The 12,460-nt window shown below is 46.4% G+C and overlaps 1 protein-coding gene across 19 annotated transcripts in view; it reads right to left on the bottom strand.

Annotated features, from left to right (window-relative positions):
* UBR5 (ubiquitin protein ligase E3 component n-recognin 5) overlaps positions 1-12,460 on the bottom strand; it is a 2,132,574-nt gene that overhangs the window by 385,636 nt on the left and 1,734,478 nt on the right. For all 19 annotated transcript variants that reach the window (XM_078686916.1, XM_078686920.1, XM_078686919.1 and 16 more), the window contains one exon: positions 6,964-7,075. In XM_078686916.1, the coding sequence (XP_078543042.1) occupies positions 6,964-7,075 (112 nt within the window). The remainder of the gene's footprint in view (positions 1-6,963; positions 7,076-12,460) is intronic.

Below are 12,460 nucleotides of genomic sequence, written 5' to 3'. Positions count from 1 at the left end.
GGAGGAAGGACTTGCAGCAGACCGCAGTGTTCTTACGATGGTGCCTGCGGATGCAGGGTGACTACTCCTTAGCCACAAGGGAGAATCTTGAAGAAGAAATCTTGATGTCCTTTCGTAGAAAGTCGTGTCTTGATTCCAAAGATGATCTAATTTGGAAGGGGGCCTGCTCCTACCTTTATCTGGGAAAAGGGGGCTGGCACGCGACTAAGTCCTGCCCTATGGGTGGGACCAGGAGGGGGGTGGTTACACCCCTCTCCTTTGGCGGGCTTTCCCCAGGCCAGGGGCTGGAGTGCCCCTGGAACTGGTTTCAGCCGGCCTATGCATAGTGAGCACCGGGGTGCCACTTGCAGTCACCTTCCTCTTTAGCCCTGCCTACCTGGAATACACAAAACCCTGTCTGGGACGGTGCTGGCACCGCCCCTGGCAGGAAACCCTTTGTCCTTGCCTCCTGCTCTGGGAGGACTCCCAGCAGCAGGAGGGCAGACTTGTGTCTCGGTGGCAGCATCCATTTTGTGGATGCTAAGGCTCTGTCTGACTTTAACCGGGGTTACAGGTTACATACATGTCGTGTCCCTCTAGAAGGGTGGAATGCTAACCCCGTCGCCAGAATTGGCGAGGGGTTAGTATTCCAATTCGTATGACACCTTACTCGACATGTTTTGATAAAGCGATACCAGAGTTGGCATATAACCGCGAGGATTATAATGCACTTAAGAGTATATGGTATGCGATATCATGGAAACGGCTAAGGGATGGATCCCGAAAGCCGCAGACAGGCTCAGCTCATGCCAGAGCACTATCTCACACGATTCCAAGCACTCTGCCTTCAGGATTGTCAAGGCCTGCCATAGGAGTGACTGATAGGAGATCTGTGTGTCCATTTTAGGGTTAGATATAGGTATACTATATCTAAAGCAAAGGGTGATTACACCACCTTGCCCCAGCTGTCGTGCAGCCAGTTGTGTCAGATTTGGATGGCCAGCCAGGGGTGGCATAATACATGCTGCAGCCCCTGGTAGGCCCTGGGTACACCTATGCCCTGGGTACCTAAGGTACACTGTACAGGGACTGATAAGGTGACTCAGTATCCAATTAGATATGTACCTAGGGTACATGGAATCCATTTTACAGAGAGAGCAGTAGGCCTGGGGTCCTGAATAGCAGGGCCCCAGGTCAACTAAGTCAGAAAACCAGCAAAACACCAGGCAAAAAGTTGGGGGCAACCATAGTCAGGGATCTACCTTCCTACACCCCAAAACTGGAAAAATGGTTTAAGAACTTGCGGATGAAGTTCCCACTCGCGAGTCTGTTGCGTTTGACAACTTAACAGATCTGCTATACTGTTCTGGACTCCTGGAACATGTTTGAATAGGAGAAAAATGTTTTGAGGAATAGCCCACCTCCGTATGCTTTGTGATAGTTTGGAGAGTTGCAGTGAGTGTGTCCCGCCTTGTTTTTGTATGTAATACATTGCTGCCATATTGTCCGTGCGGACTAGAACAGCTTTGCCTAGACTGTGTTTTTGGAACGACTTCAGTGCTAGGAAGATGGCTAGTAACTCTTGGTGATTGATGTGGAGCAACCTTTGTTTGGGTGTCCACATACCCTGCATGGTATGATGTAAAAGATGAGCTCCCCAGCCAGAGAGCAATGTGTTCGCTGTTAACAGAATCTGTGGAACTGGCTTGGAAAGGTTTTTGGTGTTCCACCACTGCAGAGAGCGATGCGTGCGACCGTCCACCAACACCAGATCAGTCAGCTGACCTTGAGCTTGGTTCCACTGATGTGCTAGACATTCCTGTAGGGAATGCATCTGGAGTCTTGTGCGAGGTACCATGAATATGCAAGAGACCATCATCCCTATTAGTTGCATGAACACTCGAGCTGGAAGAGTGTTGTGGTTGAAACTTTGTGACAAGGCTTTGTATGCTTGCTATCCTGGTTGGACTGGGATATGCAAGAGCTTTTGAGGTATTTATTGTAGCCCTGAGGTATTGTTGTATGTGGGATGGTTGCAGGTGCGACTTTGGGTGAGTTATGGTAAACCTTAAGTCGTATAGTAGTTGGATTGTGGCGTGAGCGTGGTGTACACACTGGTTGTATGACTTGGCTTTTATGAGTCAGTCGTCTAGGTAGGAGTAGACCTGAATATGCTGCCTTCTTAGGTGAGCCGCTACTACTGCTCGACACTTGGTGAAGACTCTGAGTGCTGTGGGGACTCTGAATGGGAGAACCTTGAAGTGATAATGCTGACCGTCCACTACAAACCTGAGATATTTCCTGTGAGAGGTGCGAATGGGAATATGAAAGTAGGCGTCCTTGAGATCTAGAGTGACAAGGAAATCGCCTTGTGCGAGCAAAGGAAGGACCTGATGAAGCATGACCATGTGAAAGTGGTCTGATTTTATGTACAGGTTTAGGGGTCTGAGGTCGAGGATAGGTCTCGGAGAGCCGTCCATCTTTGGAAGTAGAGGGAGTAAACCCCTGTGTTTTGCTGGTGCAGGGATACCGGTTCTATTGCATGTTTTAGCAGGAGGGAAATGACCTCCTGTTTTAACAGTGATAAGTGTTCAAGTGACATTGGGTGCTGCCTGGGCGGTATGTTTGGGAGGGGGGTGGAGGGATAGAAGTCAGTTCTAGACAGTAACCTAAATATCCAATTTCCCGGCACTCCAGTTATATTGATTTCAGTTCCTTAAATTATCAAGGTATAGGAATTGTTCTGTACACAAAATCTGGGTATTTATCCACAAGTGACAATTTTGGTTCTTATTGGTAACAAAAAAGTTTTTTATTTACACACATTAGTGAGCAGACTCAAAATAGTATATACATTTAGACCGATGTTAATACATAGTTGGTCAGGAGGGAACCGTAAACAAAATATACAGGACAAATGATAGATTTTATATGTCCTCCTCTTCCTGATCCACATGAAAAAACAGCCGACACGTGTTTCGTCACGTCATGTGACTTCCTCAAGGCTTCTGAATATTTTATAGAACAGGATTGAACGTCTATGTCTTTTTATTTTCCTTTTTTCCTCAGTGAGAATTTCACAGTTAAGGAGTTTCAATCTTGAATGGCTTTATCCAAATATTGTGGTTGCTCCTAATTGCTGTAAGTCATTGATTCAGTCCGTGCTTTACGTACTGTTAGTCTCAGAGGCAACCTGAAGGTTCCATATGTAGAGTCTAATGTTATATAGTTTTTGTCCTTAATTTTTCATCTTTTTGGTGCATAGGTAGGCAACCTCAGACTCGTCTATTCTTATGGACTCGTACGTTTCTTGGCCAATTAATGTTAGGAACCTGGTTTAGACGAAAATAAAGGGCTCTGATAGGCCATGTGTACATAACGTCCTCTCCATAAGGGCTTCCCGGTCCGGGACGCCCTTTTAAGGACAAAAACTATATAACATTAGACTCTACATATGGAACCTTCAGGTTGCCTCTGAGACTAACAGTACGTAAAGCACGGACTGAATCAATGACTTACAGCAATTAGGAGCAACCACAATATTTGGATAAAGCCATTCAAGATTGAAACTCCTTAACTGTGAAATTCTCACTGAGGAAAAAAGGAAAATAAAAAGACATAGACGTTCAATCCTGTTCTATAAAATATTCAGAAGCCTTGAGGAAGTCACATGACGTGACGAAACACGTGTCGGCTGTTTTTTCATGTGGATCAGGAAGAGGAGGACATATAAAATCTATCATTTGTCCTGTATATTTTGTTTACGGTTCCCTCCTGACCAACTATGTATTAACATCGGTCTAAATGTATATACTATTTTGAGTCTGCTCACTAATGTGTGTAAATAAAAAACTTTTTTGTTACCAATAAGAACCAAAATTGTCACTTGTGGATAAATACCCAGATTTTGTGTACAGAACAATTCCTATACCTTGATAATTTAAGGAACTGAAATCAATATAACTGGAGTGCCGGGAAATTGGATATTTTAGTTGGAATTACTAAGGGATTATCTTTGATAACCCTTGGTATATACGCACCTAGGTAGTAGGGTGTTGTTCCCGAGAGGCACCGACCCGAAATAATATCACGCTGATGACTTATACTTTGTCGCTCCCTAAATATATGGCCCAATCTGATTGTATTGTTCAATGAAGTGCGCCCCCAAAAACATTACTGCCAGTACATGTGTCTAGACAGTAACCTGTTTGAACGATTTGTCTCACCCACCTGTCTGAGGTGATGTTGCTCCAGACAGGAAGAAACTGTTGTATTCTCCCCTGACAGGAGTAGAATGGTCGGGGGGAGTGGAGGGAAGTCATTGGGTAGGGGTGGAGGCAGATCGGATATTGTTGGTCTTGCCTCTACCTTTGATTTTGTTGCCTCTATAGCCTCCTCTTTGGTAACCTCTGGGGAATGTAAGAGGAGGAAGGGTTGTCAGAGGAGTAGCCTCTGGAGGTGCCTTTGTAGAAGGAGCGACGAATAGAACGTCTGGGAGCTTGCGATTGCAAGGCTCCCATAGATTTAGCTATGTGTGTCTTTTTTTCATCTTCTCAAGTGACGAATCTACATTAGGTCCAAATGAGTGTTCCTGATCGAATGGCTGGTTTAAAATGGAAGTTTGTACTTCGGTTTACAAGTTGAAATGCGTAGCCAAGCATGTCTACCCAGAAGTACACTTGTGTTGACGGCTCTGGAGGCAGTATCAGCTGCGTCCAGAGCGCAACGAATGGAGGTGTTAGTAATGATCTTTCCCTCCTGTATGAGGTCATTGGCCTTGTGTTTATATTTATCTGGTAGGTCCTGCAATAGGGTCTCAAGTTCATCGTAATCTGCCCCATCATATCGAGTGATTGCGATTCGCCATGTGTTAGCTGCTTGTGACGCTGTTCTTTTGCCAGAGGCATCTAATAGTTTGGACTCTTTATCTGGGGGTGGAGCATCCCCTGATGTCTGAGAGTTGGCCCTTTTCCTAGCATTGGAAACTACTAGTGAATCTAAAGGTACTGGGCCTTTAATATAGGCTGGGTACCCCGGGGCAGCTTTATACTTTTTCTCTATCCTGGGTTAATAACTCTCGCCCTCACAGGATCTTTAAACACTTCCGGTGCATGCTTGATGACCCATTTTAGCATGGGTAAAATAGAGGTGGACCTTTGTGCGGTATCAAAAGTGTCCATTAGGAAGTCCTCTTTCACTGGGTCTGTGTGTAAGCTAGTACCATGGTATTGGGCAGCTCTGTGAAGCAGCGGATTAAAACCTGTTGTGTCTTCTAGAGGGGTAGATGACCTCCTGTGGAACATTAGGGACATCTGGTGTGTTATAGTCGTCCCTAGGATCAGGGGAAGAAGGTGGACTAGTGGCTCCTCATACGCACCCTTCCCTTCATCAGAGGTGTCATCATTATTCCCTGGAGGAGGAGATGGTGTAGGAGTATGGTGTGGTGGGAAGGGTGGGGGAGAAAGTGGAGGAGGCGGTGGAGGAGGTGGTGGAGAAGGTACCCTGAGGGGAGATGTGGCAATGTCCCTCTTTTTAGGTGGTGGAGCCGGTGCAGGCGTATCCAATGGTCTCTTCTTTGAACTTAGGGTGAATTGACCAGTTTTAGGGTCCTTTAGAAGAGTTTTTTGTAAAGGGTCTGGTGTAAAAAGCTCATCTGATGGAGGCTGATCTTTCGGCACCCACTTCTTCGGGTTCGATAGACTTGCGCGGCACCGACTCTGGAACGGTTTTGTGGTCTTTTGGCTTGGAACCGTGATGTTTTACAGTCTCTGTCTGTGGAACTGGTTTTTTCTTTGGTTCCGGTTCCGAGGGTTTTTTCGGCTCCGAAGGGTGTGGATCCGAAGTTTAAGGGAGTGGCTTTTTGCTCGGCTCTGAGTGTTTATTCGAATCGATGGGTCGGGTCTTGTGGATTTAGGTGCAGAGTGCTTGGATGTGGAGGCAGCGATCGGCACAGAGGAGGAGGGCGTTTTCTTTTTCGGTGCCGGTGACCGGGTTTTGGTACCGGTGGCAGCCTGACTCGAGCCAGGGTCGCCTGAAGGCTTAATAGGCTTCTTTGCCGAGCCCGGGGGCGGGGCATGGGAAGTGGCTTCTCGTGTGCACCTGGGACCGAAGGTGAAGGTGTGACCGAAGCCTTTTTTGATGGTGTATAGAGTGGGTCGGGTCGACGTCTTAACTTACGACCCGCTATGCAGGAGTGAGTTCTTCGACGTCAAAGTTCTCTGCTTCAGAGCCGCTGCCGAGGAGTACTTCGACCCGCTCCTGTTCTGGTACGTTGACGCCCTCTTGGAAGATGTTGTTGGGAATGGATGTCGACGAGTGAGCCATTTTTCTTCGAGCTCGATTAACCCGAATGGTCTTCTTGGAGCAGAAAGAGTTGCAAGCTGCACAGTCTCTGGCCTCGTGCTCCAGTGAAAGGCAGAGGTTACACACCTCATGCAGATCGGTGTGGGGAAACATCGACCCACATTGAGGACACTTTTTGAATGGCGTCCATTCCTTGAGCCAGATGCCAAGGCCCAAGTTGGCCTGAAGGCCCTCGTCGACAATTGGAATCGAGGGCTCCGAAGTTAGAGATGCGCGACGACTGGGGATTGCGATCAAAAACAATACCTTAAAAAGGGTGAAGGATTGCGTGTCTAAAGTAGAATCGTTAACGGTCCCAAACTGGAGAGCGAGAAACACACCTGAGGCCGATGGTGGAAAAAACCAATCTGAAGATGGAGCCGGTGCCCATGCACACTATGGTCCAAAGGAGGAGTCACCTATCTCGTGACTTACAATGACTTTTCCAGAAAACAACCAAGTGCAAACATCCGGGCTGAACACCAGTTGGCGATCTATGCATAGTGTGTGATCTGCAGCTCATATGCCTTGAACACACATTTTCCAATGCTTTCACAAGTAAATCAAGTCCTCAAAGAACAAAAGGTATTTAAGTTCTTTACAGAAGTAGTATACAAATAAAATATATCTAAATAAACATACCTATCACGGTCTCGTCGAGAACCAGCACGCAATCCGCTACTCCGTCGTATTTCTCTTTCACGCTCTCTTTCTCTATCACGCTCTCCTCTGTTTCTTAATCTTTGCATTAAACCTGAAATGCCACATACCATATTTTCATTTAAAAAATAGTACGTAAAATAAACATTATATGTAATAAATAAAAGGGGTCCCCTACAATGGGTTATTATCTGTAATTAGTATTGGCCTGTTTATAGATGTATATGTATTACATAATGTAATACATGTACATCTACAAACAGGCCAATACTAATTACAAATAATAACACATTGTAGAGGACCCCTTTTTCACCGAAGCTTAGCTAAGAATGCATTGATAATCAGAAGGCATGGAGAACACAGTAAATACAACTCGTTGTCCTCTATTCAGAAGCCCATGTACTAAATGAAAGGGTTGAGATGAGGAACTAATACAGTTTAAGTTTAAGTTAAGTCCAGTACAGGAATAAAGCACAGGAGTAGTTAAACAGCCCGAGACTCACTCAAAAGACAGAATCAAGAAAGCAGTGGTTAGAGAAATGTAGGGCAACATATAGCATACAAGACTAGGTTTGTGACACCTAGCAATAATGGTATACTATTAAGTAAAAGGAATGTTCATAGCAGTTGTGTGAAGATAATGCCACCTTAGCCTTCAAAGTAGGCCCCCCAAGGACGATAAAAGATCTTTCGACAATCTCGTTTATGTGGTCCACCAAGATGAACCAAGTAGAAATCATGCTGGGCACTGATGTCTGTAATATTACAAGCTGCTTAGTATCTAATTATACCACTAATACAAGAACTAAGATTCTGTTGATGTTTTCCATAGATGAAGACCTATCTATTTCCGGTTCAATAATGCTGAAATCATCAGAAGTGATCACATTTTAACCCCTACATTTTTACGCTTGGAAAAAGGGCTCACTGATTTTCAATAAAAACAGTAATCACAGATATCTCTGGCTACACTGGCTTCAAGGTCTACAAATTCCTTTCAGTGAAATATTACTTTTGCATAGGAAATACTAAACGAATCAAGAAACTGGTCGGTGGATGCGGTCTTAATGCGAACCGTATCGTCAGTTATGTAAATCCATAAAATCAGGCAAAGAACTGGGACAGTATTACAAAAAGATAATAATAAAAATTATATTGTGAGGAAATTGGGTGTATTATATGGTGTGGTTGTGCAACCTCACCATATAATACTACACCCACCAACCCCTTTAGGACCAGAAGGTTTTGTTTACCAAACCTTCAGCTCAACCCTGGGTTGAATGTGCTCTGAGCAGCAAGGCTCACACAAAGGAACAATTGTAAAGCATTTAAACAGCACTAAAACAATTAAAGACAAAATCAACAAGACACCAATGAAACCTGACAAAGTATATATCTATATATATATCTATATATCTATATATATATATATATATATATATATATATATATATATATATATATATATATATATATAGATATATATATATATATATATATATTTTTTTTTTCTTTTTAGACACCACAATGAAAAAGATCCACGGAATGGTTCTGGAGATTCAGAATTTACAAGGTATAGTAAAGTACTTTCAATCAGCCACGAATAAGCATTGGCAAATGTAAGGAATTGGACACAAACTTTTTGACTAAAAAGTTTAGAGTAGGTTTAATGCGATTACTTGGAGTCACTTTATGCGGCCAAATACAATAGGGGGCCAATCATGGGGACCAGTGAGGTCCTCAGAAACAGTTACCTTAGCAAGTAAAGCAGTCTTCAAACAGTTCCTCGCACTTTTATCCTTGAAAGGCTTTCCTATTTAAGTGGTCCTAATGCAAGGATGAAGATGCGGTCAATGGGAGTCTTGCTGCAACTACTCCTTGGTCCATGTAGGGGGCAAGGTGGTCCTCGTCACAGGATCAACGCTTCGCATAGTCCTCTCAGTGCTGGCAGGAGTCTAGTCGGCACTGGACTACCATTCACCCAGTATCGCGGTCACGGGCCAAGCAGTCTTCGGTCATTAACTCGTCCTCTGGGGGTCCAATCTGCACTTCAACGATACTCCCAGGTTCAGCGAACTTGTGTGCTACTTTATGCATAGAGTCCTGGTTCCTGGTGCTGCACAGCAGTGGTTGATGGAGGGTTGAAGACTTTTGGCAACCAACATGCCCCAACAGGCTTCTCAGCTGACATGTCCCTGTGCAATGCACAGAGGGCCAGCTTACTGACCCTTGGAGTCTTTTGGTTTTGCTTGGGCTCTTGAGAAGACTTCTTGAACAGGAGAAAGTAGGCACAGTCCCTCTCCTGTGTCAGGCACCAAGTTCGATCCTCGCCAGTGCAGTCCTTCTTCCAGTCCAGTTGAGATTTAAGTTTGGTGTGCTCTACTAATCCTCAGCAAATGTCCAAAGGACAGGATGCAGTTGGTAGCCGAAGGGATACCATGTTTCCTCCCACCTGATATCCACTTCCTGCTAAGTGTGGCATCTGGGCATTCCAGAATGCCACTGGGCATTCCATTGTGCCCACTTCCAATATGGCAGGACCCCTCTCATGGCGTGTACAGCTCCTTAGCTAAATCCAGATGTGAGGCTACCAAGAGAGCCACATGCTCCAGGAAAATTGTTTCGGTAACTGGTTTCCCCTCTCCTGTCCCACATGCCAGCCTGTCCGCCTGAACAATTGAGCAGCCCCTCTTTAAGTGTTACCCATTTGTCATTCATTGGCGGCATCTCCTTTGAAGCTCGCCTTTTGGACCAACATCATTCAACAAGAGAGTGGTGACACCCCTTCCAGAGCAGGACCCTATTGTATCCTTTCCTGGGAGTTTTTATCACTTCTCCCCTGAAGGGCAGAAAGCTGTCTTGGCTACAGGACCCAGCGTGCAAGCAGTTTGGGCACAGGGGACTAAAGGGAAACAAATAGAAACTTTGCTAAAGTTGCACACAGAAACTGGTTACATTAATTTCGACCTGAGACTCAAGTTGGGCTCAATGTAATGAGTTGTTTGATACCTGAGAAGACCCACTTTGTTTGCACCGTTGCAGAATTAGCACAGCTGAAGGGTCCGTGTGTAACCCTGCACTTGCCAATTGGGTGACCAAGCTTTTCCACAGTAAAAACAACAGTTTTTTAGGTCGAGGGCCCGTAGGCTGGCTTGCCAGCCGGAAGTCCGGAGAATTAATGTGTCTTAGTGTGGCAGCTTAAACCCGCCTCCCTCCTCGTCTCTCCTCCATTGGCTGGCTTCCTAAACAGAGGCCAGCCATTGGAGGAGAGAGGCGTCCCTCAAAAAAAGCTCCGTCTCTTTCGAATTCGGGGGCGTACATTTTGCTGTTCTTTCGCCAGTGACCTCACCCGTCACTCAAAACAACAAATACACGCCTCCGAATCCGAAAATGGTCGGAAGCTTGCGGACACCATTTTTTTTTTCTCGTCTGCCAGTGAGGATCGTCTTGGTCTTGTTTTACTTGTTATCTTATATGGTTGCTCGACTGATGAGGAACGTTGGGTTTCTTGGTCCTTGTAATTTTAATTTGACCGCGTAAGGTTAACTGTGGCGTGTATCGCAGCTCGTGTTCTGTACGAGAATGTTCGTTGCCAGCTCCGCATCTTAACATGAAGAGCGGCGCTGAAAAGAGGAGCGCATTCTTCGTCAGAAAGGGTTCACATTCAAGGGATAGGCAGTAACCCCGAGGCCTGGCGGGAGCGGGGCAGAGGCTCTGTGTGAACCAACTCCCCTGTACATAGAGGCACGGACTTGTTTCCAAAGAAGTGCCATTAAATCTGCCCCTCTGTCTTGGGAAGAGTGGGGCGCATTGCTACAATCACCAGGACACTTACCAGTACTTGGCATTCGCTTTTTAACAGGATTCTGGGAGTTGTAGTCCATGTAGGCTGGTACAGACTGACCTGAAAACAAGGTGTTCGGAAAGGAACGCAGTGTCCTGGTGACAGTGCCCTGGAAGGGGGTGAGAGCTGGTCATGACAGCCTGTGTGACCCCGGAAGCGGGGGTTGGCGGTGTTAGCATGCACTGAGCCTAGTAGAGGGGGCATCTTACCTGGGACAGCGTCAGCCTCTTCTCCGGGGAGTTCCGGATCACCAGCGCGATCATGGCCAGGTAGGTGTAGGGGGGCTTGGCGTGGCGCCGGTAGTTCTTCTTCCGTTTGACCTTCTCCTTCTGGGCCTGTTCCCCCCGGGCGGGGTCCCCTTCCGCCCCGGAGCCCCCTCTCCCCAGGGTCTCCTTTTCGGAGTCCAGGATCTCTATAGGGGCCTGGTCCACTCCATTGCACACGGGGTGGGGGGTGTGAGAAGTTGGCCTGATATGCAGTGCTCACTATTCTAGTGATCACTATGTATCAGTCCAAACGACCCTTATTGATGATTGGTTGTAAGTCAACCTGATAGACCAGCTATCCTAGTAGCATGGACAAGAGCAGTCTTTAGGCTAAACTCTAGAGGGCGTGTTAAGCCAGCTGTTTTACCATCACATTTACCCCTTGAACACCAAGTGAAAGGACACCACACAAGTTGTTATGAAAATAAAGTATATTTATTTATAACAAGACTACCCTGAACTCTTTATGAGTCAGGGAGCTAAGCACAATACAAAACTCTTAAAGAAATACTGAAAGTCGCACAATTTACACAAATGCCCGAGGGGCACGAAAAACCATATACTACAAAAGTGGAATGCGAATTACTAGCAGGTAAGTAACTATTCTCAGAGGCTTTGGGATTGCTGAGCCTACAATGCTGAACCCTTGGATTAGAAGCAGGAGGCCTGGGGACGTCGTGTGCAGAGTGGAAACTCACGCGTAATGCGGGACAAAGTCTATGGATACTAGTAAATGCAAAAGTTAGTGTTCTCGGGCGAACCCGACTAGGTAGGTCAAAAACGAAAGTGGATCTAGACACTTAGAGAGTGGATCTACGCTGGAGCACCGTGGTACTCGGTTTACCTAGCCCAGGGGCTGCGGCTGCATAGGGTTCAAGTGTCGTCGGGAAACCTCGTTGACGAACCAGGAACCTGAAGTAAGAGTTGCTGGCAGGCGACCAGTGAAGATGTTCCAGGCTGATCCAAGGACTGGATCAGTTGAAGAAGAGTACCTGTAAGCAGAGGGGACCAAGTTCTGAATCACTAGCCAGTGATTAGGTGGGCACCAGGATGGCACCGGACGAGGTCACTCAGCCAGGTGAAGAGGTGACACTGGATTCTGCTGCTACACGGACCAGGGCGCTGATGTCGACCAGGCTGGAGGTCTGCGAGCTGTCCCACGTCGGATGTCTGCTGCTGGCGATGCTGGATCCGTTGAAGGAGGCAACAAGCCTTGGCTAAGGCAAGCCCACGTGGCAACACAAAATGGCGTCTGGAGTGGACCAGGAGGGTCCGAGGAAGTTCCCCTTCAAGAGGAGACAAGGGCCAGTCTAGAGGAGCTAGACCAGCGGTGAAACAAACGTAGGATGTCATCCGGAGGGTCACTAGC

The sequence above is a fragment of the Lissotriton helveticus genome, chromosome 4_1 (genome assembly GCF_964261635.1).
Source record: "Lissotriton helveticus chromosome 4_1, aLisHel1.1, whole genome shotgun sequence".
In the NCBI taxonomy this organism is placed as follows: domain Eukaryota; kingdom Metazoa; phylum Chordata; class Amphibia; order Caudata; family Salamandridae; genus Lissotriton; species Lissotriton helveticus.
Note: the sequence above shows the minus strand (reverse complement) of the source record. Positions and strands in the feature narration are given on the sequence as shown.